Below are 26,841 nucleotides of genomic sequence, written 5' to 3' on the forward strand. Positions count from 1 at the left end.
CATTTGTAAATATAAAGCATTTGTTTTCGGGTTTTAGTGTTGTGGTTGTGGAATTTTTAAATACTGGCATCACAAGGGCCATACATTTATAAAAAGCAGTGTCAAATTCATTTAGCAAACTGCTGTTTTTATTTAGGAAAATTAAAGAAAAGCACTTATAATTGCTTTGACTAGTACTTTACTCTTTAAAAAAGAAAGCTGACTCTTTTAAAAACTGTGAACTTTCTGCCCTAAAAGTAGGGTCTCAAGAGCCATTTGTGAAAGAACACAAGAATCCTCCTGTTTATTTGCGTTAGTTTAAATGTAGTAGCACAATGTGTAAGAAAACAGAATCTATAACACTAAAGTTAGGCTAAGCAAGCAAATAGTATCAGCTAACATGGCTTTAATCTACTAAATAATTTAAAATCCAAAAGATCAAAGGAAGTTATAACTAAAAACAGTCCTTCATGCAATTTCTCTGTAGAAGCAGGAAAAGGTTAGAAATTACCTGTCACCTTCATATCCTGGTTTGCTGACCTTGTGCTCAGATCAAGCCCCTCAGTATGCCAGCTGGTACCATTATTAAGACCTTCCCCTGAGGGGTTAAGTAGGAGAACAACTCTCCCGTCCTATTGGAGAGCAAACACTGCAAGTTCCAGCCCCTGACACGCCTAATTCAAAGCAATCTGTGTGTGCTTGTCACTTGGCCTGCCTGCCGCTTGCTCTCGAAGCTGCTCCTGCCAACTCTCTGCGTTCTGTTGGGCTGTGTTTTACAGTCAGTGACCGCTGTTGCTACTGCAATCATTTGCAGCCCAAACTGAGCCAGAAAAGTTTCCTTTTTTAACATAAAGGTAATACACTTACTCTTGCTTCTATATGTGTGAATTTGTTATTTGGAGAGAATTTATTGAAAAACTGACCTTTGTTTCTAGGATTGATTTAAAATTCCAGCTGTTTTTTTTTTTTTTCAACCTAAACTTTGAATGGGATCTTAAGGCATTTAAAACTTGTGAAGTATTTGAATGAAGAGTTTTACATAGTAAGGTAAGATTGGACATTTCTTAAGTTTGTTAAAATGTGCTTTCTTTATAAAGTTGGAAGGAAATCTGAGATTTACAACAGTTTGTTGGTGTTTGATACTTTGAGATTCTTGTTGAACCACTATCTGAATCAGAAAACTTTGAAAAGATGTGCTTGTCATTACCAGTGATAGAAAATAGATGTAGAATCATAAGACTCATTTTAATCACTTTTGTGAATTAGATATTTTAAGGAAATAGAAAACTGTTAACATCTTCCATTTTGTAGGAAGTTTGGTAAAGATACCCACTTGGGAACTAAGCTTCAACAGAAAGCTTAATTCTTGTCGAAGTTCATTTCAAACACACAGCTTGATGCACGCCCTGAAGTTGTGTTTAAGTTGATTAAATGTTTCACGCATTGCGAAAAATTTAATTCTAACAATGGTAGCTATATAATGATTGGATTTACTACTTAAAGTATAAGTCCAAATATATTTACTATATTGCCTTTTACTTAAGATGTTTATAGTTAATTTATATACAACTGGTAGAAAAATTCAGACTAACTTGTGAAATATTTTTTATGTCTGGTAGTAAAATATAAACTTAAAAATAATTAAAAATTTATTGAAAACTGAGGTATTTCATGGACATCAGTGACTGACTGGGAATACCTTTCTTCAGTGATAATGGAAAAATAGACAGCACGCCTTATAATTTGCTGCACAAACCGGTATTCCTGTTGAAAGAAAAAGAATGAAATGTATCTTTTTTTTTAACCACAAAAGGGTTATTTTAGATCATAATATTTATAATTAAGAAAAATGCCAGTTCCCTTTGATGGTTAGAAAATCACTAAACTATGTAAATAATCTCTAAGCTAATGAGTATTTCACTTATAGGTAGTGGGTTTCCTACTTCTTATGGTTTTAATGTCTGTAACACATTTCTGCTTTATAAAATGTTAAAATAGTTATTTTTGCATTGTTTTACTTTTTAGTTTTACAAATCCAACAGATTATCTTAGAATGCTTTCATTGCCAAAATATTCAATATTGGAATGTTTTATTGGATTATACTTTATTTGGAACATTTTGTTTTAGTATACAAAAATAAGGTAGAGTATTTTTATTTATTTTTCATGCTTTTATATATATAGCTTACATCTTAGACCTGAATTTTAGAATTGTGAGCATGAACTATCTGCATTGATTATGAAAAACACATCACATTTAAGTGTCTGAAATGACTGATCTACAAAGCTATCTAGAAACTACATGTTAACTTTGCCTCAGTCTGGGAAATGATAGGTATTATAAAATTGATTCATCCAATAATTAAATTTAATCCCACTTATGTTTGTAGTTTGTATTGAACCAGTCGACCCTTTTTGGCAATGTTTGGGAAATCTGCTTTTCATTGTTTGCTGTGCATTGATTCCTTACTCTCTAACTGCTTTGAGTTCAGGAGTTGGATCGAGAATTCTCACTGTATAATTCTTAGAACTCAGCATGAGTGATGGACAGTTTTGACATGCAGACTATAGGAACATTTCTTATTTTAAAAAACTTCCAATTCTTGATCACATTTTGACACAGGAAATAAAACTAAGTTGTTAAGGATTAATACAAAAGAGCTGCTTAGCCCATCAGCCTTTTTGGAAAAAATCTAAAACAAAGCGACTAAAGTAAATTAGAAAAGCTGACTTGGGGAAGAGAGTGGCTCTTTATTCTCTCCATTTTAGTTTCTATTCTCTTATTTTAATCACTGTTAAACAGATTCATGTAGGACAGGCTCACATATTTAGATTCCAAGAACACTATTCTCATGGAACACAGTAGGTGCATATTATATGATTGGCAAGTAAGGATGTTTACCTATTTAAGAATATGATTTAATTACCTTTGTGAGAAAACAAGAATCCCATATGAATAGTAAATGTAATTTTAATTCATCTAATATATCCAAGAAAGCAAATAACAGAATTCACAAGCATTTATATTGATAATTCAAGTAGAGAGTAGAAAAAGGTTTATGGATGTTCTGTGCTCTTACTAAGCTAGATTACTAATGCAATTCAAGTAAGAAAAAAATCTTTATAAATTTGATGTTTTTCTAAGCCTAAAGTAAATCTCAGAGTTCTAAAATAAAAGGATATCTTTAACTGTATTTTATACAAATACCTTGAGTGCTATTTCCCAAGCTGCTTAGTAACTGAAGGATACCTCTGAGACATTATTTGCTGGGCTCTGCAGGGAAGAGCACATTTGGGGAGCTGCTGTAGGAAATTTGATTTGCTACTTCTCAAACTTCACAGAGCAGCAGGGGGTGGGGCCCAGTGTCAGATACTTAACATTTGTGGGAAAAGTTTAGATCATTCTAAGTGTAGTATTAAAAAAACACACCACCGTTTAAGTCAAACAACTCTTAAGTGCCTTACGGTGATTGATCTCCAATTTGTCCTTATGAGAGACATTTTTTCAAATTCTGTCGTGTTCTTTGCTTTACAATATGTAGGAGTAGAATTTTCTTGGTTTTATGGTTTTTTCCTTTGAGATGCTTAGTTTTGAGGTTTTGAGATGTATGAAATATTAAACATTCATGGTGTTTTTAGATGTGCTTGTGATCTGTTGAACAATATTTGTTAAGTTCAGTAATGGGTTTCTGTGTTTCCCCTGGGGTAGAGCTATAGTGATACACATAGATTGCTCAATTTGAAAGCCACAGTTCAGACAAAATAGTTTCAAGTGAAATCTCATGGCCGAAGGACAGACTTATCGTGTCTTGGGGGTCCTGTTTATATTACCAAAGCATCGTATAATTCTTGTTTAGTAGTGATGTGAGGCTAGATAGCAAGCCTACTATCTGAAGATTTTCTGACCCTAGAATTCGAACATTTAACATGTTTAAAATGCTACCAGAATTTTTTTTTTCTTTTTTTCCCTGGGAATGGAACTTTAGGGAATGTGTTTTTTTGTGAGAAAAGCTTGAAACTTCATTTTAGAGACTGACCACAGTTGGGGAATACCTTTTTTGAGTGTTACTCATTAGTCAAATTAGCTATTTCCTAAACTTTCTTCAAAAGACCCTTAAGTGATTGAGGCTGTGTGACAACTTGTTTCACATTTCCACAGCATTGTTCCACATGAATTCTGCACCATTGTCTTGCTTGAGCTAGTATCTTATTAAAACTTTGTCCTTGACATACCCCTGTCCCCACCCTATCAATTTAAGTAACCTGTTTTCACTGTAACCAAAAAACCCAAGTGGAGATAGTTTAAATACTAAACTTCGATGAAAGAATTTTTTAATATGCAACAGTATTCTGCATTTCTAGGCAATATGTTCTGAACATTGGATATTTTGACTGGCAGTTGATTGCCCCTACAAATTGATTACGATTAGTTATGTAAAGTATAAGTTAGTGGTTCTCAGCTCTGGCTGCACATTAAAATCACTTGGGTAGCTTTTAAAATGCTAATGCTCACACTTCACTACGATATGAGTTAAATCAGAACCTCTGAGGTCATAGCCCTGTTCCTATATGCATATATTTTTTATATTACCAAAGTGATTCTGATGTTCAGTTAGGGATGAGACTGCTGTGATAGAATTGTAATTTTGTGAATATTTGTTGTATTTGTTGCAGTCTCTTCAAAACTTGTAGAAATGTCTTGGCTGTGTTTAGATTTTAATAGGAGGACTTTGTAGAATTTTTTTTATTGACCATTGTTTGACATTTCTGATTATAGAAAGCCTCTCTAGTTTTATTTTGTATATTCTTGGTTATACAGTTTAGTGCAATTTTCCAGACTTAGCTTAGGGTTCAAAAGAAATTAGTGCAGCTTAGTGGAATTTATATTCATCTGAAATGAGAGCACGAAGATAAGAAAACTCCGTGTGTCATTGATACTTATTGATACATTTATAAGATGAGTTGTGGATATTGGGTAGAATAATTTTTGTGAATGAACTTGGAAAAAAGATCTCTGCAAACTTCTTTAGTAATTGTAGCACTGTGTCATGCTTTTTAAATGTATGTGTGGTATTTAGGAAGATAAGTCTTTATGCTAAACAGAGGTTGTTGACATCATTTATCCCAGACTGTGAAAAGACACACTTCATTTTATACCCAAATTTCTCTTCCCATATAGATCTATTGCCAAAGGTACGTTGGACATTAAACTGAGAAAAATGAAATTGATGTTTCTTTAACACTAAAACTGCTATCATCTCTACATGTCTGAATCTCTGCTTTCACAGCCTCACTCATTTCTAGCAATAATTTTGCTTTCCAAGTTTAAGACTTTCAGGTTTGCTATGGTAGATATACAGTAATGTCTTCCTAGGATTATTTTACTTTTATAATTTTTGTTGTTAATCCGAGAGGAAACTTTATGTGGCAATTGTAATTTTTATTCTACATAATCTATGTGTTTGTAAATACCATGAATAGTTTTTGTAAAAGCTGAAACATAAAACACTTGCAATTTGTCCTTTGGCTCCCTTATCAACATACAGGGTGGCCATAAAGTTCGTGTGCAATTTAAAATATTTGTCTATTTTTTATTGCACACTAACTTTATGGCCACTTTGTATATCATGTGTGTGATCATATTAAAAGAGTTTATATAAAAATATTTCATCTCCAAAGATGCCCTTTATTATCATAAGTTGAAACTGCCTACTTGATAATATAAGCTTAATAGTAAACATAGTAAGTTTTTATTGTAAGAGAACTATAGTCTTTCACTTTCAGATTTCCTGAAACTCAGGATGCCTTCTCACGATGTGGAAGCATGCTAATGCCTAGTAGGCTCTTCTGAAATGTGTGCTTGAGGTCTAGATCTTCAAAGGTATATCATTGTTTCTTGGGGAAAATGGCTTCCAACTTACGGCACTTTATGCTTAAAGAGAATGCTAGCAGTAATACCTTATATTTGTCTAGTTCTTTACAACATATAAAACGTTTATAAGTGATTAGGTGAAGCTGTTTGTAAGTTCTTACTAAAGAAAAGTTTAATGGGAGAAAGTTCATGAACTCAAAGAAAAATAAGAAACTTTGTCTCAGAAAGGAAGAAGATTATATTTCTTTATTTAAGATTACCCATTTTAATTCCTTAAAATTGCCTGATTCTTTGATTAGAAATTCTTCTGTGAGGTTACAATTACATTATTTTGAAATAGTCCAAATACTATATAACCACAAAGATCAGTCCATTGCCTTGCTTTTTCAAGTTTGCATAGCACAATATATGTATAACACCTCTCCTTAATTTAGTGAACTATGTCTCTGATACTCTTAAATGATGAATTGTACCTTTTAAAATTATATTGGGAAATACTGAATCCAGAGGTTATTTTCATCAGGACCTTCAGATAGAATTTTCTATCAGTAGCTTCTAGTGGTCCTACAAAAGCTAGGTGAACTTGGCATTGCTCAGGGGTCCTCAAACTTTTTAAACATGGGGCCAGTTCACTGTTACTAGAGGGCCAGACTGTGGGCCCCGGGACGAGTCAGTTGCTAAGCAGGACAGGCAGCGGTGGCAAAAATACCCGGCAGGCTGGATAAATGTCCGAGTCATGCTGCATGTGGCCTGCAGGCCATAGTTTGAGGACGCCTGCCTTAGGTATCTTGAGATAGTGGAAAAGCCTTTCTTGATCCCATCTGTATGGGTTCGTATGTATGAGTTGCACTAGAAGGGTTACAATCCTGTCAGTTGTTGCCTCCCTGCCCCAAATAGTGTGAGAGTCACAAGATAAGTAATAATTAAACTTGATAGCCTGAACAACATAATGAAACCCCTTGTCTACAAAAAATTAAAAAATAAGCTGAGTGTGGTGGTTCGTACCTATAGTCAGAGCTACTCAAGAGGCTGAGGCAAGAGAATCACTTGCACCCAGAAGTTGGAGGCTGTAGTGAGCTGTGGTCAAGCCACTGTACTCCAGCCTGGGTAACAGAGCAAGACCCCATCTCTAAAAACAAAACAAAACAAAAAGCTCGATTATCAGTTACAACCTCTATTGCTAAACTATATATAATGAACATATATATATATATATATTTTTTTTTTTTTTTTTTCTCTGCCTTGATTAGAAAAATGGGCCTTTATTTCTCAGCTATGCCTGTTTCTCTCCTTTAGGGGTCCGTTCTGGTTTAATTGTGCAGAGTGCTTCTTTGTGCTTGTCTTGTCATTACTTAGGCAGAGCCCTCTTGTAATGTCCCCATCTAGTTTGTGGCTTTGCCTGGCTGCAGGCAAAGTGTGTTCCAGGGGCCAGCGACATGGGTGTGTTGTTGGAGTGTTGGAGGCTTGTTGCTCCACTCTGGATGAGCCATGTTGAATCTGCATCTTAGCTATGACCCCAGGGGATCCTTACGTTTGGAAGCATGGGTTTAGTCAGTGTTTTGTATTTTATCCAGTGAAGCTCCATTCTAGGCAGCATCACTCTTTTGAAAAAGATGGTCGGTTACAACATACCATCTTGGTGATTCGGTCTTGCCATTTATTCTTAAATTTGGTATTATGAATCTGGTAAAACAAAGAGTTATTCTAAAGTACATCATCTCAGTTTATGGAATGTAGTTTAGCACAAAGCTCTTAAAACCTTGCCCTTAGGCTTCCCAGCCTCACCATTTGTCATCAGCACGTGTCAGTGAGCACCTTACTTAGACTGTATCAAGTTTTCTTTTGTAAAATGGGTTGGTAATGCCTGCCACACCTGTTTTTCCAAGGGCTGTTAAGAGGATCAACTCAAGTGAGATCATGGGTGAGAAAGTGCTGTGGAAGTATGTGAGAGGCATATACTATTATAACTGTGGGTGGGGAAGGAGACGGTGCTCCTTCAGGCTGTACGAGCCCTGTGTCTGGTGAGGACAGTGATGGCTTTGCTAAATGTTATATGGTAAGTGGCACAGGTCTGTGTATTCTCTACAACAGCAAGGATTTAGATTTGACCTTGGAAGTTTTCTGGCCACACTAGCACTTTTGACCTCCAATTCCAAGAAGCTGCTATGAGGTTTTCTTCATACTCCCTAAAATGTGTTTGTATTCTGGGAGCCACTTAAATAGTTTGATTGCATCCCTTGGATAAATTGTGTGCCATTAACGTATTTTGATATATAATACAGTCATGTGCCATATGGACATTTTGGTCAATGACAGACCACATACCTATACCATGGTCCCATAATATTGTACTAGAGCTTGTAAAATTTCTTGTTATAATGTAGTAATGCCACACATTACATTTTCAATGTTTAGGTATGTGTAGTTCCCAAATATTTACCACTATGTTATCATTGCCTATGGTATTCAGTACAAAAGCATTCTTTATGGGTTTGTAGCCTTGGTGTGTAGGCACATTCAGTGGTGTTCATACAGTGATTAAATTGCCTGTTGACAGTTCTCAGAACTTACTCTCATCATTAAGCAACACATGATTGTATGTTGACAAATAAAATTTTCATAATTCAAATAGATGCTACTATGATTATATGATAGAATTTTCAATGAGATGCTACTGTTTTCTTTGAAACATAATGATTTTCATGTATTTTATAGGTGTAGATTTTCTGAGTTCCAAATAAGTAGTAGGATGTAATTATTTTAAACTTTCTGAAGACTTTCTAATCACATGAACTCTGATGACTTTTCCTGTCTGCTGACTGTATTTCTTCCCCTCTTTCAGTGATTACAGGATTAGTCATGGTACTTTCGCCTCATAGATAACTTTGGTCTAATCATTTGTAATTTCAAATTTTTGGAAACAGTGAGATAAAATAAATGAAACCCTTGAATAGTTTGTTTTCATCTATTCTTTCTCCTTAGCTTTTTAAAATTTCCTGCTTTATCCAGTTATAGACATGCTATATAGAGTGTCACTGTAAAGAACAGTTCTATAATTTAAAAAAAACATAAAATTCTCCAATGAATGTCTAGTTATTCTTTAAGGTAAAATAATTTTGTTTCTCTTTTTGCATTTTAGTAATAATTGCCTTTGGTTCGTTTCAGTCAGTGCGCTAAGGACTTTATATATTGCTTCAGTAATATTTTTTTACCATGAAACGAAACATTTAGAGTAAAATATGAAAACAGTACAGAAAGTAAAATGTAAGTCTTCTCTACTCCTCCAAGTGGCCCAGTCCAACTTTCCAGCAGAAAACAATGTTAGCATTTTCTTATGTCCTTCTAGAAATTATCTGTATGTACCTGACTATACACATATGTACACATACATGCCCTTTTTTTTAAACCAGATAAATTCATACTGTATAGGTTGTTCTGCAGCTAAGTTTTATTAGCACGTAGTAATGTTCTTTGGACTTCTGTCCATAGTAATGCATCCAGATATAATTCGTTCTGTAGCAGCCCATATAGATTATGGCTAGGAGAAGTGAAAGTTATAAGAAATACCTGTAATGGAACACCTTGGTGAAAAGGGCATGGAGAGGGATTTAGTTCTAACAAACATGAGAGAGCTCGCGAGATGAGGGCAGTGGTGAATTGGCAGTCTCTACACCTGTGGTGTTGAGCGGTATGAGCTCAGCCTTATATTAGGCTGGAGGAGATGGCAGTCAAAAAGCATGTGCATACTATCATGGACACGCTTACTCCGACTCTGTCTCCTCTTCTGTCTGCAGAACTCCAGCACAGCGTCTCTCTGCTGAAGATTACCAAGCTCTGCTAACGACTAAGATCTATCTGTTCTAAGAAGACTGCTTTACTCTCTCTAAGATACACACTCTCTCTCTCTCCAGCTAAAGGAGATAGCCCTCAAGCACCTAAGAGAAACCGTTCCTGAACAAGGTAGCTTAGCGGTCCGCGTCCAGAACCTACCTAAGCTGGGCCCAAGACCTGGCCAGTCCTGGGCCCTGACAAGTGGTGTCAGAAGCAGATCTTGACATCATTCTTTTTTATTGTGCAGAATACTCAATATATAAGAATACTCAGAATATAAGTTCCCTGTTGATGATAATTTAAATTGTTTTCAGTTTTCACTATTAGAAACACTGCAGGAATCACATTCTAATGAATATATATAGAAACATATCTTATATGTATGTGTGTGTGTGTGTGTGTGTGTGTGTATACACATACACATTGTTCAAGTAATCCAAAGGATAAATTCCTCGTAGAATTATGGGTCAAAGGATAAAGTTATCTTAAATTTTAAGAAGTTGTTGCCTGTTGCTGTTAGAAGGGTGCGCCAATTTGAATTTCAAACTAACTCTAAAAGAAACCTAGACTTAAAGACAGTGAGAGTTAAGTACCTTGACCCAGGTTCTCAAAGTCAGTAACTAGTATTCAGCCAGCTTTCACACTCAGACCTACCTGGTCTGCTTCTTCTAAGCTCCATATCTTGGTTGCCATTTTCTTTTCTTTTTTGCAAATTTTTAAAAATTACTTTACTCTTGGTATCCAAAGCTACACTGTTCAACAAAGAAGCTATTTTGTGGCCATTTAAATGTAAATTTGAGTTCTTTAAAATGAAATAAGATGAAAAATTCTTCTTGTCATTGGAACAAGCCATTATTTTTCTTTTTTATTGTTCGGGATTCATTGAGGGTACAAGAATTAGGTTACACTGATTGCATTTGTTAGATAAAGTCCCTCTTATAATTGTGCCCCACCCCCAAGAGGTGTGCCATGTGACCTCCCCATCCTTGTCTTGGTTACCATTTTCAAGCATAATTTTGGCTTTAAAACATCATTTCTTTTTATATTCTCATTACTCAAGCAATAGTGATAACTCTTTCATTAGCAATATGTAGTCCTTTATGGTTTTCAAAACAATTTTGTATTCTTATAGTAAAACTAGGAGATGTATATTATTTATTACCCTGAATTATATATGTGAATAACTGAGGCCCAAAAAATAAAACTTAAATTTTAAAATGGAAACAGATGATGGTGCTTGGCCAAAGACCTTGTGTCCTCAAAATTGCAAAATCCCTCAGGACATAAAAATGCTATCAGAAAAGGTGAAATCAAGGATGTGAGATGAGGGATACTGACATATTATATTCATGAACAGGGGGAGTCACACTGAAATGTCTGGCATGGGCTTATCACACCCCAACCCAGTGCCTCAAGATAGTTCTTAGGCTACGGCCCTGGGAAAACCCATGATTTCAACAGAAGCTGTCTTTCAAAGTTACTTATTATATTTGACCCAAAATTTATTTTAATTTTCCACAGTTTTAAATATTACTTTCACTGCATTTATAATCACATACCATTAGATTTATCACAATAGTTTGGCACAAGTAAAGGGCATTAACACTCTCAGGAACTCTGTATTTGGTTCCTTTTTATTGTATTTGTTCTTCCTTATCTTGTCTTCTTTCCCATTAGTTCCCTCTGTTTAGGATCAGACTGAATTTTTTTCCTCATTTGTCTCTGTTCTAAAGAAAAGCGATCTTTCTCAATAGGGTCCTTCAGGTCAACTTTTAATGTCAGATTGAAATGCTGCTGTTGTCTTGGTTACCTGAAATCTACACAGATATATTCACTGAACCTAAATAACCCATAGACATTTCTTAATTTTTTCTGTTTTTGCTTTTTATTAGCTTTTACTTTCTTTTTTTTCTTTTTTTTTTTTTTTTGCTTAAGAAGTCAAATTGATTGCTCCCATTTTATGATTAAAGAAACTGAATCAGAGAAAGCGCATGTGATTTGCTTCAAATACAAGCCAAAATCTGAGTTCAAATTAGTCTTTATTAGTTCCTACTTCATTAAAGAAGTCTCCAAGTTACAAAACAGGTTGTGTTCCAAAAATTCATTTGTAAGTCTGTTAAGTCAGTTGTCTGGCACTTGAATTGCATTTTAACAGAGTGGAAAAAAAGTGTTTTAAATGGCTGTTAGGTCCCTGGCTGTCATACAAGAATCTATTTAACTCTTGTGCAACTACAAAATAATCCATTTGTTATTTTTAAAAAAGGGAATTATAGTTGTAATTCTGGTGACAAATAAAATTATTATTTCTAAGAAAAAGCAGATTGAATTAGAATATAGGCTACATGACGATTGTGGAGAGTCAACGAGGGGATTTCCAGTAATCAGAAAGGATTTGAGTGCGATGGCATTCTGCCTTAAGCCCAGTTTCACCTTAAAACTTTGAAGATATTTGTTGTTGTTAGATCCTTCTCTCTAGCTTAACTCACCTGACAGCTGTGATTAGGGTCACTAGGATTGATTGAATTAAATACTTAGGAAAAAAATAGACTTGAGAAGATATATTAGCCAACTCGAGAAGGTAAAAACCAACCAACAAATCAGAACTCTTCCTTTTATCCTGATGGGAGGGAAGCAGTTGTTGATTTCCCCTTCAGCTCAGCCTAGTAGATCCACCTCAGCTGGGATAGTGTGGCTGCATTCTGGAGGGAAGGCTTTGGAATACCTCCTGCAGGTGGAGGTTGGAGAAAGGTGATTTCTGTGAATCGAGTGTTTGTATAAGATGATTTTTTAATTCTGGGAAATAATTGCATTGATTTCATGTAGAAAATACTTCTTACATTATCTACTACACATCTTTAATTTCAATTAATATTATGTTATTTTTCAGAGTATTTCCATGCAGCCTTTTCTTTTGTTAACATATTTTTAAGTAAACAGAAGCTTAAGTGAGCAGATTTCTTGCTGAGATGGCACATTTAGAAAGTGATGGGAAAAGGATTAGAGTTGTGCCTCCTGAGTCAGATTAGTGCTCTTGCCAGTCAGTCCACCTCCTTATCTTCCTGTGAGTTAGAGTAAGAGTGTCGTTTTCTGTCGGGTGCATTATTTGAATGTTTTAAGCTAGGTATTTATACCCAAAAGTGGTTTTATAAAGGAGGGGCAACTGTATTTACTACAATTCAGAATCACTCTTAGTGGTCATTATGGAAGGAATGAGGATTGGCAGGCCACTTGCAAAAGTGATGGTAATACTGATTAAAGAAGTAAAATATTCTTAAGCTCATTCAAACTATTTTAAGCCGTGCAACTGATTGCCGTCAGAGTGGTTCTTCATTTTGCCCATCATCCCTAACTCAGCACACCCAGCTATGCTGCTGAGGAAAAGCTGAGGGATGGTATTTGTATCCTGTCCCTCCCCATCCCCCAAATGTTCTGGTTCTTAACTGATAACTTGCACACCTAGGACGAGGCAAGAAGAAAGGCACAGAAAGGAGAGGTTGGTGAGGAGAAAATGGTCAGTGGGGGTGAGAGCGGGTCCCTAAGGGGCATGAGGTAGCCAGAGGAAAGAAGCCAGCGTGCTGGATGGACGGTGCTGCCGCAGACGATGCTGGTTTCCCGCACTCTCAGCTCCTGCAGGAGCCTTCATTTCCACACAGCAGTTTCTATTGATTTTACTTGTCTTTCCTAGATATCTGCCTGCCTGACTATAACTGGATGATTTTATATCATTTTCTTTCTTAGGGTCAAGAAATTGGAGCATGGCTGTGAGCAATGGAAACAATGATTTTGTGGTTCTGAGCAATGGCAGCATTGCAGCCAGTGCTACCAGCCCAAGTCCCTCCTGTGATGGAGACCTTGCAGCCCAGCAGCTCACACCCAAAGAAGCAACAAGAACAAAAGTGAGTCCAAACGGATGCCTGCAACTTAATGGCACAATCAAATCATCCTTTCTGCCTTTAGACAACCAAAGAGCACCTCAGATGTTATCCCCGTGCTGCCATCCTTGCCCATACCATCACCCTTTGACTAGCCATAGCAGTCACCAAGAGTGCCATCCCGAGGCTGGCCCTCCAGCGCCCTCTGCTTTGGCCTCGTGTTGCATGCAGCCACACTCTGAGTATTCTGCATCTCTTTGTCCAAATCATTCACCTGTGTATCAGACTGCGTGCTGTCTTCAGCCCTCTCCATCCTTCTGCCTACATCATCCGTGGCCTGACCATTTTCAGCATCAGCCTGTACCACAGCACATAGCCAACATAAGGTGAGTGGTTTGAAAGTTTTCCTGGCCTTTGACGCTCAGCTACCTTCACGTGGATGCAATTGCTTGTGTTTATTTCTCCAAAAGGAGAGGAGAAAAATATGTCAGGAAAGGAAAACCAAGGAAAATGCATGTTTTGTGAATTATGTGAAGCCAACTACAATGCAAATGAAATAATGCAGTATATCTTTTTTATCCATTGATGTCTTAGTCAGCTCCTCCCTTCCCTTTGCACTCTCTGCACATGGGTTAGGAATCCCTGCCAGACATTGAGTTACAAGTTCAATAACAAGTTTTATTATTAGCAACTCCTGTTACTATACATGGGAGATAGATTTGTGATGAGACTGCCTGAACAGGAACCCTATATTTGCTATCATTCATAGTGATCAACCTTTATGAAAACTAGGTACAAAGTGAATTGCTTCCTTATGCTTCCTTATAGCTGTAGACTCATGTGGTTTGGGTGGCTATGTTGAGACCAGACAAAAGCAAAAATTTCCTTTATAGCAGATGAAAACCTAATAAATCTGTAGCACCAGACTTTTCCAAGTATTTTTTGTAAAGCATTTTTAGATCTGGTAGATTGAAAAGTACTAGAAAAACCTACTTCATTGCCAGTCCTTTTCCCCCACCTCAGCCTGTATCTTTCTACGTGATTCTCAACTATTTTTTCCATGGGTAAATTAAGCCTCATTCAGTGCAAATGGTAATATATTTTATAAAATGCTAAATACTTTGTAGACACCAAGTTTTATTTTACAGTTTTAGTAATAAAAAAACTTTAGCCGGAAAGAGAGCATTCTCTTTTTAAAATTAGGGTACAATTTATGAGTAGAGAAATGCATGATCTCAAGTGTTCAGTTTGGTCAATGTTGACAAATGTATTTGTAAGTGTAATCCATACCACCTGTTGTAGAAAATTCCTGTCACCCCAGAGTTTCCTCAGACTCCTCTCAGTCGTTTCCACTCTCTTTACCAAAAGTAATCACTATTCTGAGTTCTATTACCATAGATTGTTTTTTCCCTGCTTCAGAACTTCAAATAAATGGAATCACATAATACATGGGTCACTATGAAAGTTTTAAGACAGACTGTATTATGGTCTGTTATTTCACTTCCATGAAACACATTCAGCAGTGTCCTTTGTGATTCACCCATGCAGGTTTCAGCTCGTTTGGTTTATTGTTGTTGCTGGGAGTGTTCCTTTTGTTTCTGTCCCCATGGATTTTAGATTTCTTGATTTTTGTGTATGTATTCTTTTGTGTCTGGCAATTTTTGCTCAACCTAATGCTTTTGAGACTCACCTAATTATTGTGTATGCTAGTTTATCTTTGGATTGTGAATAATAATCCACCGTGTGCATGTAACAAATTCACTTTTCATTAAAGAGTCGGATCCAAATAGGGATTAAGTCATAAATACTCTCCACTTTTATCAGGTTTTGAACAATAAAGATTATCTGGTTTCTCACTTTTAAAGAGAGGAAGAAAGAGAGAAGAGGAGGAGAAAACGCAAAAGAGGGTGGGGAGGGGAACAAAGTGTCTTTCTACCATTCTCAATACATTTTCTATGTCAGATTTAAGCATCTTTTAATTGAGAAGGTCACCAAATTTGCCAGAGCCATGTCTTAGATGATTTATTCTCCCAGCATTGTGCTACATGGCCAGTTTTACATTCTTTTTACATTTGGTTTTTTTTTGAGACAGAGCCTCAACTGTCCCCCTGGGTAGAGTGCCGTGGCATTACAGCTCACAGCAACCTCCAACTCCTGTGCTCCAGTGAGTCTCCTGCCTCAGCCTCCCAAGTAGCTGGGACCACAGGTGCCCGCCACAACGCCCAGCTATTTTTTGGTTGCAGCCGTCATTGTTGTTTGGCGGGTCCGGGCTGGGGATTCGAACCCACCACCTTAGGTGTATGTGGCTGGCGCCTTAGCCGGTTGAGCTATAGGCCCCGAGCCATTCTTTCCATTTTGAATGAGACTGCATAAAAAATTGATTTTAAAATTATGCAATCACAAATATTGATGTTTTGAATCATAAGTTATACGGTTACAGAGTGTGAGATGAGATAGATAGTTCCACATTTTGATTGATCCCTCCTTTAAAAATGTCACAACATATTAAAGCTATGAGCAAATAACCAATTCTTTCAATAAAGCAGAATGTGCCAGGAGTTTCAGGATTTTGACTTAGCATTTCTCATTGACCTAATTCAAAAGAAATGAGAGCTCTATGTGTGCTGCATCAGAAAACAAACCGATGGGGGTGGATGCGCTTGTCAGTGCCCTTGGTCATGGGGTCATTGTTGGCACTGGGGCTTCAGCAGTCGAGGTGAACTTAGTTCAGATTGTGCATGACCACTGGACCCATATCCCTGCAAGGTTTGTCCTGGATGTTATCTAGAGAGAAGGAATGATCAAAAGCTGACTGCCTTCTGGAACAAGAGTATGTAATTTAAAAGGGAATTGAGACCCAAGAAAAAAGTAAATGCTGTGTCTGAATTATAGAATGTTCACATTTTAAACATGAGAGAAATAAAAATACTTACATTATTCGATTTTTTTAAAGCCCTAATTTTTAAAATACTAAATTTGTCTCTCAAGAAAAAATTGTAGAGGCAAGGAGTAGGGCGCCAGCCCCATATATCAGGGGTGGCAGGTTCAAGCCCGGCCCCGGCCCCGGCCAAAACTGCAAAAAGAAAGAAAGAAAAAAGAAAAATTGTAGAATAGTATGAAAGAATACTAAAGTAGAATAGTATGAAGGAAATTTTTTGTATTTAGAATTTTATTTCAAAAATTTGAGCCTTTTGATTAACTATTTGTAACACATGAAGAATATGTTAAGGATACCAGCAGAGGAGTGGTATGTCTCTAGTTGTGTATGTTACATACTTGATTGTGCTTCAATAATTCTATCACTTCCCTATTTTCTACATTTACTTATTTATTTATTTATATAATGGACAGTATTTACTGAATTCAGTTTGGCAATGCTACATCCTGAATGTAATATAGTTGTTTAAGAGCTTACATGGTAATGATCTACTTTTTATCCTCCAGAAATCTGGAAAATGCCTCTCAGGAGCCAGTCTTACTCCTTGTCTGCTTGTTGAAGCAAGTTTTGAATTATTCGTTTGGGATCTTCTTACTGCTATATTAAAGTGAAATGAGAATGGTGGTACTATACAATTAATAAGGAATTCTACACCCAAAAAATAGCATACAAGAGTTCTAATCTAAACCGTATTTACCTTTTAATTTTGGCATTGCAAAGACGTGGTCCTGATTGTAACAGAGAACTCCATAAATGATACTTGGCAGTGCCACAGACTCAGTATTGTAATAAGGAACTGTGATATTTGGTGGTACCTGCAAAATGCACTTTTCTCTGTAGGTCATTCTGAACATTTCCCGTGGCACACTGGAGGAATTAAAGTTAAAAGTGTTTGGCATAGTGGGGACTGTGGAACCCTAGCAGAGCTTACCCCCAAATGTTCCCTGGGCGTTATCCTTGCTGCACCATCCATTATGACTGTACAGTATTTGTAGTTTGTATTTCCTTTCTCCTTCAGTTCTTTATTCATTTTCTAATTTCCAGCTCACTTTAGAGGTTTTATTTTTGTTTCCCCTTAGGACAATAGTTATTTTCTGTGAAGGGATCTCTTTTTATTAAAATACAAGAAGTGACTCTTGTATTACCTTAAAAGAGATAGAATTTACGACTTGAACTCTTTTCTTTCGTATATATTGTATCGTAACATTTAGGAGCAAAATTATAACTCTAAACATAATTTCCCAAAGTGTCAAATTTTGCAGCACCTGGCCTATAATGATCCACCCGTTTCCCTGTACTTAGCCCTGGTGATTGTTATTTTTTTAGTCAGGAAACTTGAACCAAAAATATCACTGACACTTCATCAGCATGGTGGCATGAACCTGGTTATTGACATAGAGCCCAAAGTCTCAAATCACCCAAAGTCAATTTAAATGCTTCTCTAAGATGTTGGAGCAATGAATGGAGAAATTCAAGGTTATGCACTTATTTAGCAAGTACTTACTGAATATGTAGCAGGTGTTAAGAGGTGGAGACAGAGTTCAAAGCTACAAGCCTGCTTCCCAGCTGCAAAGAAGTGGAGGTAATGTGGACAAGGTAGGACACTTGGATTTTAGCATAGGCTGACCAAAGGTAGATGTCATCTTTAATCAATATGTATTTACTGACTATTTGAATCCTGTGGAGCATAGCAATTAAACACCTCTGCTTTTGCAGAGGCATAGGCCAGTTATATATATATTTTTTTGAGACAGAACCTCAAGCTGTCCCCCTGGGTAGAGTGCCGTGGCTCAAGTGAGTCTCCTGCCTCTGCCTCCCAAGTAGCTGAGACCACAGGCACCCGCCACAACGCCTGGCTAGTTTTATATGTTAACACAAAAGAGAACCAGACTACCAATTTTACAAATTCACATTCTCCATCTTTTCCTCCCTTACTAATAGCAAAATGATCATTGTCTTTATTTCTTGATAGAAATTATTACCTTTCGGGACTGCTGGACATGGGTTTTGCAGGAAGGAACTACACATGTCCAGCTACATGTGTTTAAAACTACATTCTTTTGACCTTTTCTTCTCAGGAGACACCAGTAAAATTAAAAATTTGATTTTTCAGATTTTTCAGTCACACTGGCCACGTTTCAGGTACTCAATAGCAACATGTCGCCAGTGGCTACCACATTTGACAGCACAGATGTAGCGCACTTCCGTCATTGTGGAAAGTTTTATTGTACAGAGTTACCTTCCTTGGCTGTGTTGAAGCGACTGAGATCCCTTTTCAGTGTTCGTGGCATCAACTGGGACTCCTGTTACTAAAGTGACAGCAGTATGTGATAGTGAATACCCTTTGTCAGCATAATTCTGGTTAATTGGGGTTTGCTTGTATTGTGGTTACTGCAGAGAAATGACAAATAAAATCCCTTTTCTTTAAAAAGTTGAAGGGCAAAAAATAAAAAGTTGAAGGACTAAAAGTTTTATTTAGAAAAACTTGTATGGTAGGCAGATATTGTCCCTTAGTGCTTCTAGAGACCACAATTACATTCCACAAAGCCTACTGCACAAAAGCCTATTTATTTGGGTAAATCTGAAGGCAAAAGGATCATCTTATTAGTTTATAGTTGCCTGGGCTTTTGTATCTAAAATACAAATATAAAAGCATAGCTTTTCTCAAGTGTGGATAGCCTCTAGAAGCGATCATCAGTGCTGTGTTAGAACTCTCATTTTTCTTTCCTCAGTCCTCTCTCTTTTCCTTACTGAGTAACATGAACTGGTAAGAGCATGGGCTTTGGGAGAGATGTACTGCATTTGAATCCTGCCTCTGCCATTTTCTGGTTTTGTGATCTTAGGTAAATATTTAATCTCTCTAAGCCTTGATTTCCCTCTATGTGAAAATGGAAGTAACAGTAGCTATCTTGCACTTAGCACAGTGCCTAGCACCAAATGTTAAACTCCCTTCTCTCCATTCTGGTTCCTTTCATTTCCTTCTCTTAAGTTTGTTGTTGTTGTTCTTTGATGCCTGTGCTTAATCCTATTGGTATTGTTTCAGAAATGAAGCTATTACTGAGCTTTGGTTTAAATAAATAGGTGATGTATTCCTTTTCCTTCTTATTTATAAATTACACACTTCACACCCTTAACCCATAGAAAGGACAAGTGTAAAGATGGGCACTCATTTGCATTGTAGAGAAGAAAAAGGGGCCGATGAAAATAATGGGCCCCTCCACTCCCATCGACTCAGGTCCGTAACACTTTATCATAGTTACCTAATCGGATTATTGTTACATATAGATGATTTTAGAAGAAACCTGGTAAGATGTAATTTTTGTTTCACCAAAACCAAAGTTTATTTTTACATTCCTTAACATAGTCAAATTAGCTTTTTAAAAAGCAATAATGTTTACAAATTTTAAAGTGTTCCACACTTGCATGCCACAGTCAGTCAGTTTGGCAGTCACAGTGAGGGGAGGCCTAGTTGATTAGCAGGACTTCTTTTAGAGAGTTCTCCTTTATATTATAAACGAATTGATTTTAGAGTGTGCTGTGCCTCACAAAGGCATTGCCCAGTCTTTAAATACGCGTCAGAATGTGAGTCTTGGTCATCTTGTACCTTAATAGTAAATATCAGGAAACAATACCCTCTTTATTTCGTAAAACTAATTAACATAACATTTTGGGATGAAGCAAATATATTCTTTAATTTCCCCCTTTTCATATTATTGCTAGTAGTTTAGCAGAGACTGAAGAATGAAGAAAAAGATATTTCAAGCTTTCTTTACCAAAAAGAAAAAAGTTCTAAAAGGTTTCAAAGTATTTTGTAAACAGTGAGACTTTAAAAATGACGTTGTTATGGATCAGTTACATCTCTAATTCCAGGAAGAAGGCAATTGTTCTCTACTGCATCTTCTTGCCAAACCTAAGTGGATTATTAGGATTATTAGGTGTAATTTGAAAGAATTTATAGGACTTAACATTTAAAGGAGAATTTTGATTGCTGTAATATTTTGTGTTCTTTTTAAGCAAAATTAACTCTACAAAACTACATCTTTTCTTTTTTCTTAACACATCACCAAGTGATTGCTTGGTGTTTTGGAGTTTAAAATATAGCCTAGTGCCTGGGGCCTATTCAGAGGTCAATAAATATTTGTAGAATAAGTAAATAATTACAAAAAATATTTCTTAAGACCTCATTCATGAAATATTCACAAAACTTAAAAAAAAAACCTTATGAAGTTATAGTGGTCACTGCTATCAAACAGCTTATAGCCTAGTAAGAGAGGGTTAATTTTGGCCAAAATAACTCTGAGTTTCCAAAGTCAGGTGTAGGGGGTTATAGGAATCCTGAAGAGAGAGATGGAATCACAGGAGAGCTCAGAGAAGTGCCTTTGGTGATGGGAGGGGCCTTTCAAAAATAGGCAAGAGTCCAGGTGCCTGAAATAGAGAAACAGGAGGCCTGGAGGAGGCAGGAGCAGAGGTCAGAGTGAGGGAGGCAACACTGACCATCTCCTTTGGAGAAGAGCCAGAGGAGGCATCACAACATGGTGCAGTTAGTTCAGAAAGATTGGTGCTTTCTAAATGTTGTGCGACCAGTACAGAGCACGTACTAAGTGCAGACAGTCCCCAAGTTACAACGGTTGGACTTAGCAGGTTTTCAGCTTTACAGTGGCACTAAAGCCATACACATTCAATGGAAACTGTACTTTACGTTTTGAATTTTGATCTTTTCCCGGGCTAAGAGAACTTGATTTCCCCATTGCTATACCATCTCTATCATCCAGCAATTAATTTTAGTTCAATGCTTCGAACATTCCTCAGGCCCAGTGTGCTTTCAGCTGTGCAAGTTAATGATGATTATCTGTATAACTATTCCGTTTTTCACTTTCAGAACAGTATTCAGAATATTACATACGATATGCTACACTTTATTAAAAATATCTGAGTATGTTTATGATAGGCTGGACGAAGCTATGACATTCTGTAGATTAGGTATATTCAGTGATTTTTTTTTACCATTTTAAATGTATCTTTTATTTTATTTTATTTTTTTATTAAGTCAAATACGCATAGATCATGAATACATTTATGCATATGTGGGGTACAATGTGTTTTTTTTTTATACAATCTGACATGGTTACATCAAACCAATCAACATAGCTTTTGCCTCATTTACTTGATTATTGTGTTAAGACATTTATGTTCTACACTTGACGGATTTGACTTGTACCCTTGTAATACGCCTTTTACCCTCCCTCTATCAACCCCCCCCTTCCCATTCCATTTCTCTCCTTCATCCTGGGCTATCATTGTGTATTCAGTGATTTTTTATTTATGATATTTTCAATCTACAATGGGTTATTGGGACATGACCCCATTATAAATTAAGAATCATCTGTATCTACCTACCTTATATTCATTAATTTTATAGCTCTAATACCTTTGATTCACAGATACTGCCAAGTTTGTTAAAACCGCCCTCCTTTCTTTTTTTTTTTTAATGTATTGCTGTATATTTCCAGGGCCTGGCAAGATTCCTGGCATTTGACAGACTCCCTGAAATTAATTGTTGAATAAACTGAATAGATACTGAGCATCAATCAAGTCCTGCTTATCCAGAGCTAGATTTTATGATGTGATAATTTGATCATGAAAATCAGGCACTAATGGTCTACATAGATATTCCATAGATATCTATGGAAAACATAGATATTTTCGAGACAGTGGGAGAAGTTTCAAAGTTTTAAACCAATCCTCACTCCAAATACATTGGTTTCTGATTTTTAAAAAAATTTACAGGCTTGTTGGTGTAGAGAAAAGAATAAAAAGTAGGTGTGTAGTCTACTATTGTGCCGCTCTTGAGCTTCTTTTATATTCTATCTTCAACTGATACACAGTATTTAATATTTGATCTCCGGAGCCCTCTGAAGGGCAGGACAGACGGGTGCCGTGACGCCATGCCCCGGGGAGAGCTAGCTTGGGAACAACCTTTCTTTTTTCTTACCTCTGCCTCCCCACTCACCCCTAGGATATTTGCAAATCTAGTGTGATTTATGAGCAATCAGTAAATTATAAAAGTGAAGAATGAGCCATAAATTCCTAAATAAGAATTTGGACTTTTCTTTGTTCCTATTTTTTTTTTTTAATTTATAAAGCAGAATAAAATGAGAGAGTTTAAGACCAAATTTGATGCCTTATTTGATTTGAATTTTCTGAGTTAATTGGTTTAGTTTAAATCAGTTTATTTTTCCTGTTTAAATGGTTCAGGGCTTTGATAGGTAGCAAATAGTTTGAAATTCAAGCACGATGCTTTCTGCAGGAATGGAAGCAGTTTACTGTTTCTAAGCACTGTTTTGTTGTGTCCAGTTAAGAAGCAGGATGGACAGTTAGCATATTCATTCCTCTGGACCCTATTTATGTGTCCGTGGTCACTTGGGCCTGCCCACCTCCCCCTTGGTAAAACACTGCTTTCATTATGTCACTCCCCTGCTCAGAAATCTTCCAGTTTCCCCAGATTCCTTGACATGGCATTGAAAGTTGCCCTTTAAGGGATGGAGTGTGTTCTGTGGGGGAGGGAAGGGTAGTTAGGGAGGAGTCTCTAGCCTTGCATGGAAGGGGGGAGGTCACAGATACCAAGTGACCATTACTGTCACAGATTGTTTTCCCCTGCACTTTGGAAGTTTCTGATAAGATGTTTCTTTGTTTCTACTTATATATAATGAGGAGCTATAATGGGATGGTAACTTTTTTGTTCCAGCCAATACTAAATATTCTAGACCTTTATTATTTTTTAAGTATGAGTCTGGAACTTTGTTTTTTTGGCCTATCATATAGGCTGCCAGAAACTAAAACTACTACATTATAAAAGAATCCCTAGTAAGGATTTATTTAAATGTATTATTTGATTGTTAAAATATTTCCCTCTAGTGCACGAACTCTATAGAGAGCTCCAAATTGAATTGATTTTTTTTTCACCTCTTACCCTGACCTCCTTCTCCCAAAACTTGAAATTCTCAGTGAGCAACATCAGTATCTGGTGAGTGTTTTGGCTTGAGGATTGTAGACTTCACTCCAGGACTCCATGCTCTTAAGTTAGTTAAGTTTAATAAGATTTTTCTGGCCTTCTTGTGGGCTTTTCTTGGATCTCTTATTAATGATTATTATTCACATCTTATTAGGAAAACTATATATTACATTCTCATTAACCATGTTTTGTACAAGGTACACAGCAACAATCTGGCATGGAAAGGCTTGAGTTTAAGGGTAAGTACTTTATAATTTAGTGTAACTTTAAAACGTAACACATGGGGCTGTTTACTTTATAACCTCCAACTAAACCATGCAAATTTAACTTCCTGGGCTCAGGAGGAATGTTTCCTTTTAACTAAAGTTACTTTTCAACCATTTAAAAATATTTTTAATTAACCAATTGTCCTTTTCAGCATTCTAATTGCTTTACACTATTTTCTTTACTGTTGCAAAAAAATTTAAAAAATATTCTTAGATTCCTCGTTTTAGGTGTGCATTGTCCAGGACCAAAGCCTGTGGTGTTTTGACCTTTAGTCCTGCCCCTCCTTCCTCTCTCCCCCTGGTAAGTGGCAGGGACAAAATGTGTTTGAAAATGAATTTCCCATGCCCTGCTTCCCTTACCCTCCAACAAACAGCAGAATAGCTGCCTTGAACTAGTGATACGCTAGGCCTTCGAACTCATTGTAAGAAGAAATAATTAATTAGTAAGAGGAAATGACATCCCTAGACCTCTCCTCTATTCCCAGTTTTGTATAACACAATTTCTTTCTTATTTAATGGATTAACAAATAGCATCATTCTTGCTTGCTACTTAGGACCAGACGGTACTAAGAGAAAAGTTTCATTTTAAACTAAATTGGAACTGAAGTGTTACATCGGAAGTCTGATTTGTCCCAGCCTCTGGGATTTTGAGTTTGTCTGGGATAAGCACAGATCAAGCACATTATGCACAAAACCTATCTGTCTGTCTGTCTATCTATTTGGGTGTTTGTTTGTTTATTTGAGTCAACATCACACAGAAATTCCTTCATGGGGTACCAGGCTCAGCTACTAATTGAGGGAACTGCAAAGGGAATTTAGCAATAGGTTTGTCCAAAATCCATAGACACTTCAGCAGCCACTGCAGTCCTTTTGAAACACATGCTTTATGTCAGACTGATGTATTTCTGTCACTTAGAAAGAGAATATAAATTTGTATGTTTAAAGTGTAGACATTCATTATTAAAGTTTGGATGGTTGTAACTGGGGGTCTAGATGTATCTTATAAATTCAACATGGTTTTAAATAGATTTTGTATTGCACAATTTAGAAATTAAATATTCTTTTTCTTAATTAAAATAAACTGTTAAAGACTGTTAAAAATCACGATTTAAAAGAAAAGCAATTCTTCATCGTGAATTAAGTCTATAAAATGTAAATGATATTACAGAATATCCTTAATCAGAATATTTTAAGTGCCCCATGAAGGCTTCAAAGTGGGAAGAGATGAACATTTTTAAGTGGCATATTTCCTCTTCTTTCACCTACAGATAGACAGGCTTTGCAAAGAAATATAACCAGCTATAAATGCCTTTTACATTAATGATATACTTGACTATATATGGTCATAGAAGCAATTGATAACATTTAATTTTTCATCAACATTTCAATTTAGGTTATATAATATTGAAAGTATATTTTATTCTATCATATGAGTATCTTTTTTACATAATTTGCAATTTTTGTAACAAAATGAACTTTCTAAAAATCTCAATAATAAAGTTATTATTACTAAGCATAATTTTGAAATATTCTACAATTATGAAAAATGGTCTCTGAACATAAAGAATTTTTAAAATTATGACATGGTACTTAGTCATGCACTGTACTTATGTCATTGGTAAACAAAATGGACTTTAATGGCATAGAATTGCAATTAAAATTTATATTAATGATTTTATTGATTTCTTTCTATATGCCAAGCATTGTACTATATTTTACATGCATTCTCTGATTTAATCCTGTAAACAACCCAAAGAATTCAGAGCCATTGTCATCTACATTTTATATATGAAAAACCTAAGGTTTAAAAAATTAAATAATTTATAAAGGATTAATTAAGTTGTTAACAGTAAGTGGTAGCATCTCAAATTGAGTCCAGGTTTGTCTGAGCTTGAAGCCTTTCTCTTAATCAACCTCTCCATGCTACTCAAACATAAAACAATGAAATTTTTTTTTCCATACATTTTCATTTTTAGCTTCAGCAGTAGGTCAGGAAACCGTTATCAAGTGCTTACTATGTATTAGGCACTGTGCAAGTTCGTTCTTAAGGTCACAGAACTGAAATCACACAGATCACACAAATAATCACAAGGGCACAGATGATGTGTCTTAGGCTTCCCCAGTCATTTTTAGATCATAAAAACAGCACATTAACAGTGCCACCTTGCACGGACCCTGAGGAAGATTTCTGCCTGATTTCTCCGAATTGTTTATACCACGCTGGTACTTCGCTGAAACACCTTACCTGCTGCAGAGCACACGGTGGGTTCTTGGAAATGCTAGTAATAATTGGAGAAATTGTTGAAACCAAATTCTCTGGTATAAATGTTAACGCTCTGTGCTGTTCTCTTAAGGATTTTTGATGCCTTTTGTTCCAGCTCCCAGGATACCAGACTGCTTGCTTTAAGACTGTGTGGATTGTGCATACCTTCCCACTCTGCTGTCTTGCATCTGGCCTTACTTGCTACTTGCTAACTTCCAAGCCCACATTCTTCAGTAGTTTTTTCCACATACTTCTCTATCTCTAGTTTCTCCAACCGTAGTTTACTTTACAGAAACAGGTGAACTTTTACTACAGTACAGCATAGTGGTTAAGAGTGTCGGCTGTAGAGTAGGCTACCTGAGTTTGCATTGGGCCTCTTTAGCTTTGTGACTTTGCGGGACTTGTTTAACCTCTCTGTGCCTCAGTTTCTCATCTATAAAGTCTAAACCCACTAATAGGGTTGAGTTGTATTTTTTAATATTTTAATATATGTTAAGTGCTTAGGGCAGTGTTTGGCACATAGTAAAGTCTATAAATGTTGAGAATTATTACTTCAGAAATATTATTGTAGTTAATACCTTTACTATACAGGGACAGTTCTCTTTTTAGTGTCATGTATTACCACACTGCTGTCACTGCCATCACTGCTCTCTCTACCATCACGGCTCCCTCTGCCGTCACGGCTCCCACTGCCGTCACGGCTCCCTCTGCCAGTCACTGCTCTCACTGCGGTCACTGCTCCCTCTGCCGTCACTGCTGTCACTGCCGTCACGGCTCCCTCTGCCGTCACGGCTCCCTCTGCCGTCAC

At 36.5% G+C, this 26,841-nt stretch overlaps 1 protein-coding gene across 1 annotated transcript in view; it reads left to right on the plus strand.

Moving 5' to 3' along the window:
• Window positions 1–693: 693 nt before the first annotated feature.
• DISP1 (dispatched RND transporter family member 1) overlaps window positions 694–26,841 on the plus strand; it is a 65,449-nt gene continuing 39,301 nt past the window's right edge. Inside the window, exons 1-2 of the mRNA XM_003790965.3 lie at window positions 694–833; window positions 13,421–13,940. Coding sequence (XP_003791013.1) covers window positions 13,438–13,940 — 503 coding nt within the window. The 5' untranslated portion in view covers window positions 694–833; window positions 13,421–13,437. The remainder of the gene's footprint in view (window positions 834–13,420; window positions 13,941–26,841) is intronic.

The sequence above is a fragment of the Otolemur garnettii genome, unplaced genomic scaffold (assembly GCF_000181295.1).
Source record: "Otolemur garnettii isolate 467f Iridium unplaced genomic scaffold, OtoGar3 scaffold00045, whole genome shotgun sequence".
Classification (NCBI taxonomy): domain Eukaryota; kingdom Metazoa; phylum Chordata; class Mammalia; order Primates; family Galagidae; genus Otolemur; species Otolemur garnettii.